The sequence below is a fragment of the Camelina sativa genome, chromosome 20 (genome assembly GCF_030686135.1).
Source record: "Camelina sativa cultivar CO46 ecotype springtype chromosome 20, ASM3068613v1".
Taxonomy (NCBI): domain Eukaryota; kingdom Viridiplantae; phylum Streptophyta; class Magnoliopsida; order Brassicales; family Brassicaceae; genus Camelina; species Camelina sativa.
The window spans coordinates 16981213-17003398 of NC_141899.1; the positions used below are offsets into that span (position 1 = coordinate 16981213).

Genomic DNA, 22186 nt, shown 5'->3' on the forward strand with positions numbered 1-22186 from the left:
TTATTCTTCTTCTCTTCAATCTCTTCTTCTCTTTCTTTTCGGATCTTGTTCTTTCTTGATCTCAGCCGCTTCCCCATGGCTCAAAACACTGATGGTACTGTCACGGTCACACCTCAAGACGCTCTCAACATCAACATGATAAACATCACAAAGCTAACGCCCACCAACTACATCACATGGAATCTCCAAGTCCACTCCCTACTCAATGGCCATGATCTTGCTGGCTATATCTGTAACGCCCCCGAACCGTCCTATGACCACGCAGGCCAACAGACAGCCACAGAACGCCACTATGGGAACTGCACCGAGGTGATCCGGCCGAGGGACGGAAGCTGCAGACTTCTCGACCGGTCCTCCCTAGCACAATTCCTCCCGCGACCGAGACTACTTAGGCTTTGCAACCCTTGCGGCCTGGTGCGTTGTGTTGGCCCGGACAAGGCTGGAACCATTTGAAAACTAAACAACTTAAATAAAAAGATTTTCAACTCTATTTACTTCATAAAATAGTTCATAAAACATTAATACGAAAATGGCGCCAGGCTTAAGGCCAAAATACGATTAAGTAAATTTTACAAAAGAAAACATCTTGCAAAGACAACACAACTCTACACCGGCTGGCCTAACGTCCTGTGCTCCCCGCTAAGGCTTTTCCCCACTAAGGTTACCTGCAACACAAAAAAAATATGGAGTCTTGAGTGCTAATCACTCAGTGAGTTCGGCAACCTAACAAGAAACCAAAACCCAAACCCCAACCCAAACAAGCAACACACAACATGCAAGCTAACTAACTACATGCAGCACTCAAATGCAACATGCAAACCCAATGCAAGAAAACAAGCAATAAAACATGCAAGTTAGTCAAGCAATCTCCAAGTATACTATCAAAGTATACGCACGCGGAAGCTAACATCTCTTCTTCGTCTTCAAGTCCAAGGGCCCTTCTCTCCTTCACTCCACCACTTCATCACTTCATCATTTCATCACTTCCCCCATACCCGTGAACACCTATACTCACAGCCACAAAGGCACGCAAGCATAGAACATCACATGCGAGTTTCTCTCAACAGGCAATCTCGACTACACCATCGTGTAGTACTCGGCCATAGGCTGTAATCCCGTCTCTCCGAGTCTTCGTAATCCGCACCGATTACGGTCTTTGGGGAACTCTTCACCTGCACAACCTCAACACACAACAAAACAAACCTGCAAAGCACACAAGCTACATGCAAGCTACAAATAACAACATGCAATGCACACAAGCAACATGCAACAACTAGCAAGCGACATGCAAACCTTAGTAACTAGAGAAATATCTAGAAACTAAGCGCTAGACACAACCTCACACCAATATGCAAACAAGCAATAAACGAGACTTTACTTCCTAGAACTTCGATCTAGAAAGAAAAGAAACGAATCTACCCAATACCCCAACGAAAATGCTTAGATTTCACCCATAAATCCTAAGCGAAAACAACCTAAAACCCCACCTATCATGTGCCATATCACACGCTTCAAAACTAACCTGGCTTAGCTGAGAAGAACACGATCTATGCAGACTCCTAGCAAAGACTGGACGCGAACAACTCCTACAGCAGCACCTTGCTAACAACTCGCGGAAGAGAGATCTCTAAAGAAGAACTCTCTCGCTCACTCTCTACCTCTCTCTCTCTCTCTCTTTCCCTAACTCTCTCTCTCAATTTTTCTCTAAGGGAAAGGAATGAGCAAAAATGGATCCTAAGGCTCCTATTTATAGTGAAGTGTGAGTGCTTTGGGCGGCAACCATGGCCAATGCATGGCGAGCAAGTCTTCTATTCTTTGCCACAAAATTTCCTTGGTGAGAATGCAAAGACTTGGCTAAATAATCACCACTTCTTCATTTGATTTGTTTAATCCTCCACCAAGCTTCACTAACTCTACTTTGAATTATTTAATCTCCACTAAACTCCACTTTGAATTGTTTAATCCTCCACTAACTCCACTATCTCCACTTTGATTTAAATAATCTTCCACTAGCTGCATGAAATCTGATTGGTTGATTTTTCATAAATCACAATTTCCTTAATTTTTCAGGAAATTCTCGACAGCTCGATCGATCATCTCTCGGCACTCGATCGGGTACCTCTTGGCAGTCTTCGGCAATCATTGGATACTCTCGGACAGTATCGGACGGTCCTCTCGACACTTCTCGGCAACGCTCGGACGTTCCTCTCGGCAATACTCGGTCTCGGTCCGGACAACTCTCGAATACACCTTGGTCTTTCTCGGACAATTCTCTTGATCCTTTCAAGCTTCTCCCGATCCTCTCGGTCATTACCCGGACAACTCTCGGTCCTTCGCACGAATCGGACGGTACGTCGCGGTCAACTCGGCCATTTCTCAATTTGCTCATAATTTCTTGGACTTGCCTTCAACAATTCTTCTAATCTCCTTGTTGGTTTCCTTTCTTGGTCTTTTGGCCTTGGGTTTTCATTTTGCAATTTACCCCTTGGTGAGGGTCACTACAATGTCGATGGCTCAATCTCCATACCAGCTCAGACGGTCACCACCAATAATCAGTCCATTCTAAATCCTGACTACACCAAATGGCGGCGACAGGACAAATTGATCCATAGTAGTCTTATTGGTACCCTCTCCCCATCCATTCAACTTGTTGTCACCAAGACCACGACTGCCGCAGAAATGTGGACCAAACTTGCTGCCACATACGCTAATCCCATCTGGGGACACATCCAACAGCTTCATCTTCAACTCAAGCAATATCCAAAAGGAAACAAATCTGTCGATGACTATATGCAGGTACTTACGACCCATTTTGACCAACTTGCTCTCTTGGGCAAACCGCTAGAACATGAAGAACAAGTTGAGTTCATCCTTGCAGGATTACTTGAAGACTACAAGTCAGTTGTTGATCAGATTGAAGGACATGAGAAACGACCCTCCATCACCGAAGTTCATGAGAAGCTCCTCACGAGAGAAGAGAAACTGTTGATTGCTGCCTCCTCTGCCTCCACTCTCGTTCCAGTCTCTGCTAATGTCGCCTCCCGTCAACATCAATCCCGCAACTACAATGGTAGTCACACTCAGCGATAGACTCAACCCTGGACCAACAACAATCAGCAGCAGTATCAGTCTTCCCGACCAGACAACCGCACTTCTCGCGGCTATCAAGGCAAGTTTCAGTTATGTGGTGTTTTTGGTCACAACACCAAACGGTGCAGTCAAATTCAACAGTATAATCATACATCTCAATCTGGTCTGCTCCCATCTCCTTTCCGTCCGTGGCAGCCACATGCGAATCTAGCAACAGCCTCCTCCAATCCATGGGTGGTGGACAGCGGCTCTACTCATCACCTCACCAGTGATCTCTCGAATCTATCACTTCACCAGCCCTACAATGGTGGTGACAATGTTCTCATAGGCGATGGGACTGGTCTTCCCATCACTCACACTGGTTCTGGTTTTCTACCCTCTACCTCTCGTCCTCTCTATCTCAACAATGTCTTGTGTGTTCCAAATATACAGAAAATATCATCTCTGTCTATCGCCTATGTAATGCTAATAAGGTTTCTGTCGAATTTTTCCCTGCTTGCTTTCAGGTGAGGAAGTTGGGCTCGGGGGACCCGTTGCTCCTCGGCAAGTCTAGGGGTGAGTTATACGAGTGGCCAGCCTCACCATCAACTCTCTCCTCTTTCTTTGCTTCCACTAAACCAAAAATAACTAACGGATGACTCGCACTGTCGCCTTGGTCACCCGTCACTCTCTATTACCAATACCGTTATTTCTTGTTTTTCATTATCCTACAACCAATCTGTAACCACAAATACCTTATGTTCAGATTTTTCTATCAATAAAGCTCATAAACTACCTTTCTTTCACAACTCAATTGTCTCCTCTCGTCCCCTTGAATACATCTACATAGATCTCTGGAGCTCTCCTATCCTTTCTATCGACAATTACAAATACTATCTACTACTCGTAGACCATTACAGCCGATACACCTGGTCGTTTCCACTTAAACTAAAATCCGACGTCCGTGCCACTTTCCAAGCCTACAAAGCCCTCGTTGAAAACCGCTTCTCCACCAAGATCGGCACTCTTTACTCAGACAATGGCGGCGAATTCATTGCCCTTCGGTCCTTTCTCTCTGCCGCTGGCATCTCTCATCTAGCATCCCCACCACACACGCCAGAGATAAACGGCATCTCAGAAAGGAAACACAGACATGTGGTGGAAACTGGTCTAACATTACTGACCCATGCCGCTATGCCTAAGACCTACTGGACGTATGCACTTGCAACTGCTACTTACCTCATCAATCGGCTATCGACACGGTGATTGGTATGGAGACTCCATTTCAAAAACTCTTTGGTACAACTCCGATTAGTCAAAGCTCCGTGTTTTGGGTGTCTCTGTTTCCTTGGCTCCGCCCTTACACAACCAACAAGTTAGAAGATCGATCAATGCCTTGTGTCTTCATTGGGTACTCTCCAACACAAAGTGCATACAACCAAATTCTGGCCGCATGTACATCTCTCGCCATGTGAAATTTGATGAAAAAGTTTTCTCTTTCAATCGATCTAAATCTTCCCCGTCACACCTTCTTCGATTCCAGAACCTGCTTCAACCAACTTCAAACCATACACCACAGTTCCCCTACATGCTCCACCACATCCATTGCCACTGCCCTCACCTTAGCTGTCTCTGGTCTTGCCGACGACGCCGGGATTCACGAGCTCAGCTTCTCACCAGGTAAGTGAATCTTCGACACCACCTTCACACTCCGCCACAACCCCGTCAATTTCTGTCACGAGCACCTCTACTCAATCCAACTCTGCAACATCAGGCCCAACATCGGTCCATTCTCACACCACACCACTTCAAAGCCCAACTCCGGATTCAGGCCCAGTCCACCAGCCTCTTCTTCTCGCTATGAATCCTCTATACCTGCAACAATCTCTGTTTCTCATTCATCAAGTTCTACTACGGCTTCCTCTGACAATCATGCTCTGCCGGCCAATCACCACCCCATGGTCACCCGGCGGAAAAAACAACATCAACAAACCAAATCCAAAATACATTTATGCTATAGCTCTCTCCAAACTCATTCCTGCTGAACCTCAAATCGTGAAACAGGCTCTACAAGACGAACGGTGGCGTCGTGGAATGTCCGTGGAAATTGATGCATATGCGAAGAATCAGACACTTGATCTCGGCTCTCGTCAGCCACACTTCAATGTCGTCGGCTGTAAGTGGATTTTTAAAAATAAGTTTTTGCCCACTGGTTCTTTAGACAGGTGCAAAGCCGCCTAGTGGCAAAGAGATCAATCAACGGTACAGTGAAGATTACACAGACACATTCAGCCCAGTCATCAAATCCACCACAATCCGTTTGGTTCTTGATGTTGCAGTGACAAACTCCTGGCCGATAAAACAATTTGACGTCAATAATGCTTTTCTACAAGGCACCCTCACCGATGAAGTGTACATGGAGCAATCACCAGGCTTCGTTAACACCGACAATCCGTCCTATGTTTTTCGCCTCCACAAAGCTATATATGGGTTAAAACAAGCTCCCAGAGCATGGTATACTGAACTTCGGACATATCTTATCAGTATTGGTTTTGTGAATTCTCTTGCAGATACCTCCCTCTTTGTGTTAAAGGTGGGTCAAACATTGTCTATCTCCTCGTCTTTGTCGATGACATAATAGTCACAGGAAGCACCATCGCCGGAGTTCAACGAATTCTCGATCTCCTAGCTGAGAGGTTTTCCGTTAAAGACGCTGAGAACCTCAACTATTTCCTTGGAATCGAGGCACACCGGACTCAAGCTGGCCTTCATCTGTGTCAACGGAAGTACATCCTTGACCTCCTTCATCGTTATGACAATGACCAAACGCCAAGCCTGTTACCACGCCCATGGCATCCTCTCCGAAGCTCAAACTTGACACCAGCACACCTTTAGACGATCCAACGCAATATTGCAAGCTTGTAGGCAGCCTTCAGTACCTAGCCTTCACACGTTTGGATATTGCATACGCCGTTAATCGTTTATCTCAATTCATGCACCGCCCTACCACTGATCAATGGCAAGCAGCCAAGCGCATTCTTCGTTCCTTGGCTGGAACACCCACCCATGACATCTTCTTTCTGCCCGAAACAACATCAACCTTCATGCTTATTCTAACGCTGACTGGGCTGGTGACTCTGACGACTACGTCTCCACCAACTCATACATTGTCTACCTTGTCCATCACCCCATCTCGTGGACAGCAAAGAAACAGAAAGGCGTTGCCAGGTCCTCTACCGAGGCTGAATACAGAGCCGTTGTTAACGTAGCCGCAGAACTCAATTGGGTCTGTAACATTCTCACTGAACTTGGTGTCTCTCTTAAGCATCCACCAGTTGTCTATTGTGACAATGTGGGTGCTACGTTCCTGTGTGCGAATCCCGTGTTCCACTCGAGGATGAAACACATTGCTATTGACTATCACTTTGTTTGCAGTCAAGTTCAAGACGGTGCCCTGCGAGACTCCCATGTTAACACTAAAGATCAACTCGCTGATGCCTTGACGAAACCGTTACCTCGCGCTCGATTCCTCCATCTCCGTGACAAGATTGGTGTCACTCACATGCCTCCATCTTGAGGGGAGTGTTAGAAATACGTCAATGATTCTCATTCAATACGCAATATTTGATTACTCTGTTTTAGAACATTCTGTAAATGGTTTATAACCTAGAAGTCCTACCCATTGAGTCTGTATAAATAGGGGTCTGTACAAAACCTTAATATACAAGAACAATACTTCTTACAAAAAGAATGCAAAAGTCTCTGATGCTGCCTCCTTCTTCAGGGAATTGTAAGAGAATATTCATTCTTGCACGTAGAAAACCTTTGCAGAGTTGGAGTTTTTGATACGGGACTAACTCTTTGGTTTATCTTTGAGTCTATTTAAAAGTCCTAATTTCTTGGCTAACAACACTTCGATCGAAGCTCAAGAGACTTATTTCTTAATCTTACAAATTACCAAGATATTTTTTCCTGTGTTTTATTCTTATTTTCACGGTATAAAGTATTGTCAACACGAGTTGCAACAAAACAAGTGTACTTTGATCTATGACATACACAACCAAATCAATTCTTTTCGTCTCTCTATATGCACCAACATGTTTCATAATTAGGATAATAATTAAAAATACTCTCATTGACAGTCAGAGCATAATGTCTGTCACCTCATACCGTATAAGCCGGTATTGTATTACCTGTAACGCCTCCACCACTGACGTTCGTGGCCTCCGATCCCACACCCTTTCTTAGCCGGTGGCCTCTATCCTCTTCATTATATTGTGCACTACTTCTAGAGATTTCAATAAGAATTGTTTTACTAAACATACAAATTACCACAAGATATTTTTCGGTTTACGTTTCTTCATTTACACTGTTTTAAAAATTACTTTCTAATAAGTCAACCATTCTTTAATTGTTCTAATCCAAGCACAAGTAATGCTAGTGTTATATCAGAATGAGTTACAGAAAATATGAGTGAAAATTAGTGACATAATTAAGTGGTCAAATTTAATTATTGTAAGCTCTTTTACACGCCTCATTTTCTAGAAATCGGGTATTACATAGCGTATTTATACACATAGAGACAACACTGTGTCTTCGCATTGATTGTTTGGTAACAGTGTCCTCTATGTTTGCATACTATATCTATATATGTATATATATATATATATATATAATTTTCGAATTTAATATATACAGTGGAAAGAGAGGAAGATAAAAGGAAGATGATGAAGATTAATGTTTAAATCGTTGTCTCACAATATTTAAATCATATGGACAAAAGTTGTTGAAACGGAATAGTAATCAGATATTGGAAACAAAATTGAGTCGCAAATGAATATTATTGGAACATATTTAACGATAATAAGTGTTCTGCTAATAAAAGTTTACTACACGATACAATTAAAAAAGTAACATATTGTTTGAATTCCACCAAATTCTACACGATACAATTTACAGCCATTATTAATGCTAATGAAGTAATGAGTAAAATATACAAAGATGGTCAAATGAAAAAATAAACAATAGTCAATAGTCAATATATATATATATATATATAATATTGATAAAAAATTAACTATCAGTTTAAAAAAAAAGTAAACAAAAGAAGCTCATTATTAAATACTCATATTATATGACTAGATGATCGCTGGCTTAACTCGCATTTTCCATGCGTCGAATAGAATAAAATAACTACTTAATATTTTAATCAGTTGTCGACAGGTGACACAATTTCTTATTACGGATTGACTGGAAAATACATACTTTTTTTTAATACATACATACTTTATTTATCATTGACAAAGCAACAATCATAAATCATAATATAAAAATATTGAATTTATTATTTATACTTTTAATTAGGAAAAATGAATAGGTATTGTGGGATATTTATTAGAAAAAGTATAAAATACAATTTATTTGTGTTCATTAGTATATGTATATTCTGTTCTCTCCTCATATATTTTTTTTCTTTTTCTTTTGAACAAAATCTCCTCGATTCTTCCCGACAAATATCTCCTGCATGTTCTTTGCTGCATCTTTCCACCAGTCCCCTGGTCCCATTTTACTTTTTATCAAATTTAAGGTATTACACAAAATGGCTGGTGAGTTTTTTTTTTTTTCTTTGTCAACAGGTGTTGTATTGACAGATAAAAGTTCCATACAATTTACAGTCAGAAATACTTCCTAGAGATCCAAGGTATACACTTCTTCCCTTGATCGGCTATAGAACACAAAAAACCACAAAGGCCTATACACAAATTCCTTGTATAACCCACCCTACCACTTTAAAACTCAAATTCAATCAGAGGTGTGTAGATTCTCCTCCGTAAATAAGCCATTTAACCAAGACGGATGCCCTGTGGCCACATAAGATTGCAATCTGTAGTCGTTAGTGACACTCTGAGCTATAAGCAAAGCTCCTCTGTTTGAAGATGAGTTTTCCAAAAAAAAAATTTCAGTCATTAATAGACTTAAGAGACAAACCAACCTCCATAGACAGATATCTAAATGAAGGAGAAGCTGCAGGTTTGGTAATCGCATTTACCAAAAACACTTCCTGCAACACAAAAACCACTCTGTAACTCGGTGACTACCCATGCTATCAATTGCCCACAACAATCCTCTGAGTTGAGCTTCTTGTTTATCCCTGCAACTGGATAAAGCTCTTTTACTATGTAACAACACCTCACCTGCATGATTTCTCAAAACCCATGCACACCCGCGAGCCTGTTTCTGTTTGACCAAGAGATGCCAATGTTACATTTTAACCAGTTTGTAGGCGGACGCGTCCATCCTTTCCTTTTCTTTCCCCGTCTAACAATTTCGCGCCCCCACATTTGTTACTTCGGTTCTCTCTTGCTCAATCTCTCCTTTCTCGTCTAACTTTTGTGCCTCAACCCAGTCCCAACCAGTCTTCTCTTATCTTTTGAGCAGATTCCAACGGCGAGAACCCATTTCCTTCAAAAGAGAACATACTTATGTTCTTCCAAATTCTCCAAAGCATCCAAGAGAATGACTTCTTCAGTTCATCTGGCCAAAGAGGGTTTCTATTATTCATTAGGAGGTAATGTATATTAGAAAACACTAATCCATTATGAAAACCATCTTCTGGTGAAGGAATTCCAATTAAAGCCCAAATTTGTCTAGCCAAAGAACAAGAGAATAAGACATGGTTAACCGATTCAGACTCTCCTCCAAAAATTTGACACCTAGGATCCACATTCATACCTCTTCCATTCAACTTTGTTGCAACTGGTAAGCCTCCACATAACATTTTCCAGAGAAAAACCTTTATCTTTCGTCCTGTATTATACCTCCCATATTTTGGCTTTGAGAACATTTGTAGATGGCTGTTGATTTGCTTCAGCTTTTACAGTAGAACTGGAGGATTGATAGCCCAACCAATACGCTGACTTAACCGAAAATCACCTTTTTTGTTATGCTTCCAAGAGTAGAAATCTTCCTCTTCTGATGCCGGTTTGATCCTCAGTATTCTGTGAATATCCTCAGGGAAAAAAAGTTTGGAGTTTTTGGGAATTCCAGACTCGTCCTCTCCACGTCAGCCAGTTCAGAAACTCTCAAGTCGGGATTGAAAAAGTAATTTCTCCTCCATGGTGCTCTCCATCCCTCGTCATCTTCAATCCAATCATCTAACCAAAACTTGAAAGATTTTCCATTCCCCACATTCTTTTTTAACCCTTGAACTAGCAAGTCTCTACCAAACAAATTGCTTCTCCAAGCATAAGATGGTCTCAGTCCTAAGGGAGCTTCCAAGAACTGAGACTGAGAGAAATACCTACTCTTCATCATTCTAGCAAACAAACAATCAGGATACAGCAGGATTCTCAATGCTTGCTTGACTAGCAAAGCTTGATTGAAAATTTGAATGTCCCTGAACCTAACTGTAACGCCCCTGAACCGCTCTATGACCACGGAGGCCATCGGACGGCGCCAAAACGCTATTTGTTGTGGGAACCGCACCCTGGTGTCCGGTCGAGGGACGGAGCTGCAGCTTCCCGACCAGTCCTCCTTAGGCGTGACTCCGCCGCGGTCGAGGTTCGCTTAGGCTTTGCAACCCTTGCGTTCCACAGCGCGTTGTGTTGACCCCGGACAAGGCCGAGTATCAATTTGCAACTTGCCATGTTTTACCCGAAAACCGAATATATTACTTTAACAAAATATTACATTGTAAATAAATCATCAAAGCAATTTATATAGATAGTCGGAAAATTTTTACAGTAATTGTTTAGAAAAACATAGGGTTTTACAAAGAACACAGAAAAACCCTATCCGGTACCCTAATGTTTGCTCCAGCTCTAGACTCACTTAGGCTTCCCTGCAAGACAAAATATTATCATGAGTAATCTAAAATTACTCAGTGAGCCTGGGCACCCCTTTTCCTAAACATGATTCTACTTCCCCAACCCGACTACCCCGGCAAGCAAAGAAAACAAGCAAGGCAAACAAGCTAGCAAGTAATCAAAGCAACGCAACAGAAACAATAGCGGAAGCAATAAACAATACACCTGCGAGAATTGGTTAGATCTGCGCGACTCCAGTCGGACGATCTAAACTCGCAAAGACGACTAGAAATAGACAAGAAACACTTGAATACTCTAGACTCTTCCTACTCAACAAATCAACAACCAAGGACATCTAGAGAATACTACAAGGGACACTTGAGATACCCCTAGACTCCTTCACCTATGGGCCCTCGATAATCTGTTCCATTCCACAACAATTCCCATGCCGAGACCACAAAGGTAACCGACATGAGCCACATATTTGCTACATCGTCATGTAGCGGTCACACTAGTAGCTAGCTAGTCGTGACATTGTCTCGCTCGAGTGGTCGTCAGGAACTCTCGCGAGACAAAACCGTATTTGGAAACAGAAGATCGACACTCTATTCTAGCTAGGACTCGAGAAACAAATTCAAGAGACTTCGCTAAAATACACCTACACCTTCAAGCAAGAAAATCAAGCAATACAGCCAAGAAATTCAAGCAAGAAAACATGCAACAATCAATAAGCATTACGAATGACAATTCAACTTAGATGTTCTACATGCATGCAACCGATTCCATTTTACTTAAGCAAATTATGCAACAAGTTTATTTATGCATGCAAGCCAATTTTTAAGCGATTTAACTCAATTAAATCCTTTAAGTCCGATTAGGCATGCAAGTTAATTTACGCGATTTAACCAATTTAAATCCTTAAGTCCATTTATGTATGCAAGCTAACCTCATTTGATTTTATGCAATAAAATTGCAAATAAAACTTACCAAGTTTTAATCATGCATGCAACCCGGTTTTAAGCAAATAAAATTGCTAACAAACTTCAATTCTCATCTCGCATGCAATATCCTTTGTCCAAATTTTAAGTATGTCCAATTTACTTAAATGCATCCAAATTCATTCGTGGTCTTGCATGGTGATTCCTAGCTCAAATTCGATGTAATCTTTAACATGAATCTAGCAAGAATCCTACCAATTTATGCATGCAACAATTTAACTGATTCTACCGTGAATCTAGTCTACATGCAACACACAATTACCGCAGAACTCATCTTTATGTGATCGGTGATGATTGACTTCACGGCACCACAGATCAGACAATTTCCCTCTTGCGCTAGACAGCTTCTCGTCCAACTTTACCGCAATCTCCGTCTCTTCTTGACTCTCTCTCTCGATGCAAGCAGCACTTTGCTTCGATCTCCCCTCTCGACGATCTCTCTCGTCTCTCTCTTGTTTCTCTCCTCTTTCTCTCTTCCTCTCCTTTCTTTCTTTCTCTCTTCTTTACTTATGTTATTTTTGGACAAAAATGAGAGAAATTAGAGGTCCTTATATAGGGGAAGAGGGTGGCGACTTGGCCCAATGCATGCTGGGCGTTTGCCAAGACTTATAGCCACAAAATTCTTGTTTGGCCCAATGCATGCTCGGCCATTCTCCGACTCACGAATATTTCTTTGGACTTCCTTGGGTCGTTCTTCTTCGTTTTACTTCCGCTTCCTTCTTAAGTCTTTTCCGGGCCATTTCCTCGAATTTTTATTTTGGGATTTCTACCCTTAGTGAGGGTCACTACACTAACCCTCCTTAACCTTTCGGTAAACATAGTTTCTCCTAGCTTAACCAGTGGATATTCTTTGAATGCTCAGTATTACTACACCAGAAATCCGCCATTATAGCAGCAAGGTTGTCACATGTCGTCTTAGGGAGCTTAAAGCACGACATTACAAACACTAGCATAGCTAGCGCTATTGACTTCAAAAGAACTTCCTTCCCACCTTATGATATCAATCTAGAGTAACACCAAAAACACTTTTCTTTTACTCTATCTTTAATGTAACTCGATAATTCAACCTTAGAGCCAGAAAAGCATTCTGGCATTCCCAAGTAGGTACCCGCTCCTCCTTCTTTGAGAATACCCATCTTGTTCTGAATACTGGTTTTGATCCCCTGATTAACTTTGGACCCGAAAGTGATGGAAGACTTACTGAGATTTATGGCTTGACCTGAAGCAGCCCCATATCTATTCAGAGTCTCCAGTAAGAAGGAACATTGAGTTACCGAAGCTTGACACATAAAGAGGCTGTCATCAGCAAATATGCCTTGAAGTCTCCAGTAAGAAGGACCTTCCTCTATGAATTTTATGCCTTGAAGTCGTCCATTCCGTTTTCCCTGGTTGACTGAGTTAAGCCTTCCGTTCAAAGTACAAACAAGAAGGGAGACAACGGATCTCCTTGTCTGATGTCTCTTTGAGGTTTGATCATTCCAAAGGGGTTGTCAATTATCAATACCGAAAAGGTAACCGTTGATACACACTTCATAATCCACTCAACCCACTTGAAATGGAAACCCATAGCTATCAATAATGTCCTCAAATAGCTCCATTCTACTCTGTCATACGCTTTTGACATGTTCGTTTTAACCGCCATACACTGAGTGGAGATCTCCGGGTGCGTAGATAGACTATGCACCACTTCATGAGCCACCAAAATATTATCTGATATCAACCTATTGGCTACAAACGCTGATTGATTGGGAGAGACATCTCAGGTAGCAAAGGTTGCAATCTGGTTACCAAAATTCTGGAAATAGCCTTGTAGAGTACCAAGCATTAGCTGATAGGTCTCAGATCGATCACCTCTGTGGGACGCTACATTTTCGGGAGTAAGCAAAGATGTGTATAGTTTCACTCCACCGGGAAAACTCTTTGTCAAAAAAATCTTTGATCTCCTGAATAACTTGGTTTCCAGCAATATCCCAATATTGTTGAAAAAATAAGCCAGTCAACCCATCAGGTCCATGAGCACTAGTGGCATCAATAGCAAACATAGCCTCTCTTATCTCCTCAGAACAAAACTTTTCAATTAGCTTTTCATTCATCTCACCGGAGACTTTGGCCGGAAATTCAGAGAACCAATCCTGGAAACTCTGAGGATTTGAAGATTTAAAAAGATTGTTGAAATAATCAGTGGCCACTTCCCCTTTTGCCGCTTTAGATTTCTTTGGGATCCCATTGACATCGTTAAGAACTTCAATTCTCTTCCTCGATCTGTTACCTTTAACGAAATCATGAAAAAACTTTGAGTTCCTATTCCCCACCCGGAGCCATTTCTGACTCCGTTGACTCCAATAAATTTCTTCACTTTTATAAGCCTGTAAGTTTGGAGAAGAATGAATTATAGCTTTGGTCGCAAGTAATGAGAGAGTTCAAGAGAGAATGAGTGTATCGAATCAAGAGAGTGTAGAAGTATAGTGTAGAAGAAGAAATTATTATTTCTTACTTGATATGGTTCCTAGATACAAGCTAAATATAGACACTTACAATCGAATATTCTAAGTATATGTTGTACACAATTACACATAATGATAGTGACATTTCCTTAAGATCACATGTGATCTTTGTTTGACCTCCCACTTGTGCACACACTCACCAACGGCTCCAAGAGGAAGAATCTCAAAGTCTTGTGACCGTTAGAGGCTGCTCTTCATGGGCTTAACTCGCTAGGCCTCTAAACTGTACGGACGGCCCGCCATGTTGATTATACGGGCATGTACGGACATGTACGGATAGTGGTGTGTGTTTTCATACTCCCCCTCAAGCTTGATCAGGAGCATTGATCAAGATTGGACTTATGAACACCCACCTCATTAAAAACCTTAGTATAGAAAACCACTTGGAAAAAACTATACATAAGGGAAAAAAGTGTAGGTGCCATGTTTGAGACCTTATGGCCGAGTGAGGTCTTTAAGACCAAGTTTGGAGTGAATATACTCACATACTTGTGGACTGGCTGCTTTGGTGAGTACATCGGCCAATTGTTCGGAGCTTTCGGTGTGGCATGGTAGGACGACTCCAACTTGAATTTGTTCTCGAACCTTATGGCAATCTACTTCAATGTGTTTGGTCCTCTCGTGGAACACCGAGTTGGTTGCTATATGGATGGCGGCTTCATTGTCACAATGCATTGTGATTGTCTTTGAAGATTCAATTCCAAGATCCTTGAGAAAAGCTTTGAGCCACATCAGTTCGGTTGTAAGTTTCCTCATGGCTCTGTATTCTGATTCAGCGCTTGATAGTGATACCACCTTCTGTTTCTTGCTCTTCCATGTGACCAGGTTGCCGCCTAGGAACGTGCAGTATCCAGTAGTAGAACGACGGTCTTCGCGATCTCCGGCATAGTCAGCGTTGCAATATCCCACAAGCTCAGTGCTCTCATTGCGTCCCATCCAAATGCCTTGTCCCGGTGAGCCCTTGATATATTTGAGTATTCGGTTCACCATGTTCTAGTGGTGTACGGTTGGTTCTTGCATGTTCTGGCTCACCTGGTTCACAGCAAAACAAATATCAGGCCGTGTGATAGTAAGGTATATAAGCTTACCTACTAGGCGCGTATCACTACAAGAAAACAGGCGTTAGCGACTACACTATTAGCCGCATTGTAGTCGTAAAAACTGTGTTTACGACCAAATAGCGACTAACTCAGACAGTCGGAGATCGAGAGTCGCTAATTAATGTAGTTGTATTTATAGTCCCCTTTTAGCGACTATTGTACGACCAAAAAATGTTGTCGTTATATGGTCATGAAGTAGTCGTCTCGTAGTCGTTAATTAGTGTCTGTTTTACGACTATAGTGTGATTAATTAGTAACTGAGTGTTTATAGTCGCTATATAGTCACTTACCGTAGTGACTATTTAGAAACTACATTACGACTATTTGGCCACTGATGTTAATTTCAGAATCTGTATGTTACGACTATTTAGCCACTGATGTTGAATTTAGAATTTGAAAGTTTCATATACTAATTTCCCATTATCCTCTTCTTTTCATTCCCATTATCCTCTTCTTTTCATTCTTGTATACAAATTTTAATTGAAAGATTCGAATTTGGAAAGACATAATATCGAAATATTGAAATACACGGTACATCCGAGTGGAGTGAGATAGAGTTCATCCAAAAAGAGTTAAGACATAGAAGAAACCTATTAAGAAGTGGTTGATGCAGTTGGAGTTGGATCATCTTGGGGAAAAGGTTTTGTTGTTGTCTGTTTGCTTGCAACAAAATTCTCAAACCGCAGATCATATTCCCTCAGAAACTCCTCTACGATTGAGAAATGGTAAATCTTGTCCTTCTGGGCAGCAATAACTTTGGATTGCTCAGCTTCACCGACAACTGTTTCTGCATCACGCCTCCGCAGTTGAGCAGCCTGTTCTTCTATCATGCGTTGAGCTTCCTTCAAGTGTTCTTCGAGAGCCACAAAGGTAGAAGAGCCACATGCTTGCTTATGCTTTCCATTGACAAGGCAGTCCTTGAGGCTTCCAACACCATAAGGTGTTCCTCTTGTATCTTTCTCAGTGGAATTGAAAATAAGAGAAAAGTTAAGATTAGTGGATGACAAATTAAACTACAAGACTATAAATGTGTATTGGTTTTTAAAAAAGTTACCTCAAGGAAACTTTCTGTATATTCTTCTATTGTGAAGTCCTGTGGCCGTGATTCTCCATCTGACACAGCAAAAGACTCTGCCTCGAGTTGAGACAACCTCTCTTGAACAGTCTTCTCATATGTTTCTGCAATCTTCTTTGCCTTCCGATCAGCATATGTACCATCAGGCTTTGTATGTGCCTTGTTAAAAACCTCACCAAGTCGGACTTCTCTTCCCAATTCCTCAACCTACAATGTTAGCAAAGAAACAGAGATTAACTAAAAAAATAACAGCTATGTAAGAATTGAAAGTGGCAAAAATAACAGCTACTTAACCATTTCGTCTTGAAGCTGTCGATACGACTTTGGCCCTGAGAGGTGGACGTGAGGACCTAGGCCATTACGGTCAGACATACGGGCATCAGAGTAGGTTTTACTCCTTTGTTGTGCTTCTTCAGTGTCCCAGTACGCCTCCATCGTAACCCAGAGAGTATCGCCAATCCAGTTTGGTTTAACTCGACTAGTCCTCACAGTGCTAACCATGTCTTTGATCCGGTTTTGACAGATTCCCTCAAAGTAAGACTGAACAGTCCCGGTTATCAAAGGATCCCAGGTGTGGGTTTTCTAGAAAAAAAAGGAGCTATTGTGAGTGAAAAGAAGACATGTAAAGCTATGTATGAAGGCTATGTATGAAAGCTATGTAAAAAGGAGCCATCCTTACCGCGAACTCAAGGAAGTATCTCTCTTGTTTATCCCGCGGCACACATGTCCAGCTGTAGAAGGGACCTTTGAATTTGTTTTGAAGAATTTTAGTAATCTTCCGAACAAGTTTCGATCCTTTGTCACGAGTAAACCTCCATACACATGAACCAATAAAATAAGTAAGCAGGTTACTTAGAAGCTAATAATAGACAAACCAACAGAAATGAGATCAATACAAGAGAAGACCACAACCATTGCTATTCGCACAAGACAAGACCACAATCATTGCTATTCGCACAAGACAAGACCACAACCATTGCTATTCGCACAAGACAAGACCACAACCATTGCTATTCGCACAAGACAAGACCACAATCATTGCTATTCGCACAAGACAAGACCACAACCATTGCTATTCGCACAAGACAAGACCACAACCATTGCTATTCGCACAAGACAAGACCACAACCATTGCTATTCGCACAAGACAAGACCACAACCATTGCTATTCGCACGAGACCACAACCATTGCTATTCGCACAAGACAAGACCACAACCATTTCTTTTCGCACAAGACAAGACCACAACCATTGCTATTCGCACAAGAAAAGACCACAACCATTGCTATTCGCACAAGAAAAGACCACAATCATTGCTATTCACATGTGAAGAGGAAAATCATACTATTGGGTGTTCGGTACGGGTGTCGGAGAGAGGACGGTGGTGAACTTATCCCTGTCTAGAACCACAGGTAGTGAATTTAGAGCACACAAGACGTCCGCCAGTAGTTCGGGCAACACTGGAGAAGATTCTTCTTCGAAGTTGTTCGCTTGAGACGACGGATGCGATGGATGCTCCTGACTTCTGGCCTAACTTCTCGCCTGAGTTTGAGAGGTTCGAACTAGAGAAGGCGGAGAGAAATCCCGACTTCTGGCCTCAGTCCGTGGATTGAAGTGGACTTCTTCTGAAGGAGTCCGGTGTAGCTCGGGTGGAGGTGGTGGATGTGTAGATGAGTTCTGAAAAAGTTGTTGCGGCGGAGGATAGTTCCGGATCTGGGCTGATGACTGTAATTGCAAACCGCCAAGTTGTTCTTCAGGCGTCTGCAGAGGAGGAGGATCATGTCCCGCCGGCGTGAAGTTGTACCGACTGGGCAGAGTATTATGCCGTCGATTTGGTGTTGCCCCCATCGCTCTCTGAGTACGTTAGGAGCAACCTTCCTCTTCTTCCCTTGATTCGGCATCGTGTTGGTGATTGAGACTGATAGATTCGAAGAGACAGAGAACGAGAGAGGTAAGGAGAGAGGTTTCGAGAGAGTAGGGTTTGAGAGAGAGTTACTAGAGAGGCGATAGAGTTCGAGAGGGTTATTGTCTTGTGAGGCTAGGGTTTTTAGGTTAGTTAGTGGTTTAATGGGCTAAGTTTAGGAATTTGTAGGCCTAATTAGTTAATTAGGTAGTGGGTTTGGGCCTTAATTAGTTAAATTGTAAACATTTAAATGATTAAGGTAGAAATTATAATAATCAAATCAATTTATTATTTTTCTAAAAATTATAATTAAAAATTTAAATTATTTTAGTACTTAGTAATCCTTAATGAAAATTAATTTAAATTACAGATTATAAATATAATTTATTTGGGTTTAAATATTGAAACAAAAAAAAGAAATAAGGAAAAGATTATATATATAACCTATATAGATGCCTTAAATAGAGCATATTCATAAGTCCAAATCCTAATAGATGCATTATGCAAATATTGTTTGTGAATAAAAATAAGAAAATGATAGGCTTCTTAAAACATATTTTTGTTTTTCTTCTTTTGCTTTGCCTTCTATTGCCGACAGGTTCTTTCGTATGACAGCTACTTCACGATCGTTTAAATGCATCGAACGGATCTATTGTTCTTGTAAACACTATATGGACAGAGAAACTTACCGCCATTATTCTGAACTGTATCTTGGCTACTTGCAAACAATAAGAATTGGTCCAACCCCACTTCGAATTCTAATGAAAAATTTCCCGCCATTATATATATATTTTTATTAGAACTATATATATATATATATTTTTTGGGAGAAAATAAAAGTTTTTATAAAGCCAATTTTTTTTTTGTTCTAGAATTTTCTTTTTTAGGGAAGGAAAGATACTTGTGTTGGAATGAAGAAGACAAATAGGTGCAATTTGTTTTTAAAGACTAAACCTATGCCACTAATAGGCAACTACTTAATAACAGTTGGTACACCAACCCCCACATGAAAAAACACATTTTTTTAACTGTCTTTTATGACTATTTGGCGACTACGGGGTGACTATTTAATGACTCGCCGAATGAGTGGCACAATAATCGCTAATTTGACGACTATAGTACGACTATCAACTGTGGTCGGTAAGGTAGTGATTCAGTGGCGACTAAGTTACTGTAGTCACAACGTAGTCGCCAAGTGGTCACTATTTGGTCGTTATTTTTGGCGACTACAAATGTAGTCGCTACTTGTAGTCGCTAATCGACTGTTTTCTTGTAGTGTATATAGTGTGACATCTTCGAATGGAGCTGCCTCAAGCTCCCCCTTTCCTCCTGCCTTATAGTTTTCTTCAAGTGGTGTTGTCACAGCCTTTGAACCAAGTTTTCCTGCTTCACTTAAGAGATCAAGAGCATATTTTCTTTGTGATAAGAATAACCCTTCATTAGACCGATATACCTGTCTTCTAAACTAGGCGGGGGCCTCATATAGACTTCGTCTTCAAGCTCGCCTTGTAAGCACGCGTTCTTTACGTCCATTTACCATAGTTCCCAGTCCAAGTTAGTGGCCAACGAGAGAACAACCCAAACAGTGTGTAGCTTGGCCACCGGAGCAAACGTATCTCGATAGTCGTCCCCGTACATTTGTGTAAAGCCGCGTGCAACCAGTCAGGCCTTATGGTGTTCAATCTCCCCGCCACTCTTGTATTTGATGGTAAAGATCCAGCATGATGTGACTGCCTTCTTTCCTTTTGGTAGGTCAGCCTCATCCCATGTATGGTTTTTCTCCATGGCTGTGGTTTCCGCACTCACCGCATCTCGCCACACCTTGTGGTCCTTGGCCTCATTGTAGGTTTGTGGAATATTTGGCCGAGGAATGCTTGGTGGTCCAAAGGGAAATGATCAAGAGTACATACAGCTTGAATCGGATGGGCGACTGCAGCATTGATGTAGTACACGCGGGGAACATGTTGTAGCCGTTGACTTCGTCGTAGGGGAATAACCTCCCCATGATCATGTTGTAGTCGTTGACTTTGTCGTAAGGGGATAACCTCCCCATGATCATGTGCTTCATCATCATCATCATCGTCATGTATAAGTGGCTCATCAGGTTGACTCTCCTTGTCGAGTGCTTGCTCTTCATTGGACTCGGACGGGTCACCAGAGGTAGGCTGAGTGAGGGCTGCATCTGAACCCTTTGGGTCAAGGTCAACAGGTGGAACAAAGTCTCCTGGTGAGTTTGGCCCGGCTGATTTGTCGGTGTCCCGATCGTTTTCGACACCTAGCCTCTCAAGGATAATGCAAAGGTTCTTGGCGCGGTCGGATGTGGAAGTTGTCAATTCGCGAAGGTCATCCCATTTCTTCTCAGGAGCATAGCATTTATAACCTTTTTGAGTAGTTGAGTAACCAATGAACATGCTTTTAGTACTCTTGGCGTCTAGTTTGTCTCGTAGCTCTCCCGGTTTTTAACACGAAACACATACACCCAAACACACGTAAGTGATCAAAAAAAGGCTTGTTTAATACCTCAAATGGTGATATGTCTTGTAGGATTTTTGTAGGAATACGGTTGATTAGGTAACATGCCGCAAGTACTGCATCTCCCCAAAAACATTTTGGAACGTTGGTGTAGAACATCATAGAGCAGGCCACTTCCATCAGATGTCTATTCTTCCGTTTGGCAACACCATTTTGTTGTGGGGTGTATGGACAGCTCGTTTGATGAATTATACCATGTTGGGTGAGATGTTGTGAGAAAGCATGGCTTGTGTAATCCCCACCATTATCTGAGCTTAAGATTTTAATCTTTGCATTATAATGGTTAGTAACATAATTTTGAAAACTAATGAAAGCTTCAAGAACTCTATCTTTAGTAGGAAGCAAGGTGAGCCATGTATACTTAGATTTTTCATCAATAAAAGTAATAAAATATTTTTGATTTTCTCTAGATAAACATGGAGATGTCCACATATCAGAGTGAACCAAATCAAAGCAATTTTCATAAATAGTCAATGACTTAGGAAGAACAGATTTGCAATGTTTACCAAGGATACATGCCTCACACTCATCATTTTTAAAAGAAATATTTGGAAATATTAATTCTAAAGCTCGAGAATGAGGATGTCCTAGTCTAGCATGCCACATAACATTGTTTTCTCTAACATTAATTGAGCTAAAACAAGACAAATTTGAAGAAGATAGATTTAGATCTTTAAGCAAGTAGAGGTCATCTTGAGTGACACCTTGGCCAAGAACTTTACTTGTCTCAATATCCTGAAAATAAACATCATTAGGACCAAATATTGCATAACAATTTAAATCAGTAGTAGCTCTCTTAACCGATAAAAGGTTTGAAGTGAAACTAGGCATATAAAAAGCCTTAGATGATTTATCAAACAGTTTCAAGTTTCCTATTCCCTCAACCGGTATCTTCTCACCATTAGCTATAATCACATTTCCTAAAGCAGGTTTAATGTCACTAATCAACTTAGAATCACTAATCATATGATGTGATGCACCAGAATCAACAATGAGAGGTTTATTATGTTTTAAAGCAAGATAGGAGTTACCGGAGGCCTTCTTGAGGGGTTTGATGAGGGCGTCCAGGTCTGACTTCCTTACTAGCTCCGAAGAGGAAGCTAGTGCAGTGCCATTCCCTTCAAGAGCTCGATTGTTTGGCTCAGTGGTTACTGCTTCCCCCACCATGGTGGCTTGATGCGCCCTTTGTCCTCCTTGGTTT

The 22186-nt window shown here is 41.4% G+C and overlaps 1 protein-coding gene across 1 annotated transcript; it reads right to left on the minus strand.

Moving 5' to 3' along the window:
• Positions 1-12699: 12699 nt before the first annotated feature.
• Positions 12700-15366, minus strand: LOC147919044 (uncharacterized). The gene is made up of 5 exons (XM_087503822.1): positions 15207-15366; positions 13740-14141; positions 13377-13609; positions 12910-13332; positions 12700-12795 (listed from the first exon to the last, which is right to left on the minus strand). Exons 1-5 carry the CDS (start codon positions 15364-15366, stop codon positions 12700-12702), a joined length of 1314 nt encoding a protein of 437 aa, XP_087359948.1.
• Positions 15367-22186: the final 6820 nt, after the last annotated feature.

What these genes read in the sequence shown, in the direction of transcription:
- LOC147919044 (XM_087503822.1), bottom strand. Translation starts at nt 15,366, where the DNA reads ATGGTGAACCGAATACTCAAATATATCAAGGGCTCACCGGGACAAGGC. An exon ending in ATACTGCACGTTCCTAGGCG is followed by an intron (nt 14,142 to 15,206) that starts GCAACCTGGTCA and finishes ATTTCGTTAAAG; the next exon opens with GTAACAGATCGAGGAAGAGA. An exon ending in CTTTGCTTACTCCCGAAAAT is followed by an intron (nt 13,610 to 13,739) that starts GTAGCGTCCCAC and finishes CCAATCAATCAG; the next exon opens with CGTTTGTAGCCAATAGGTTG.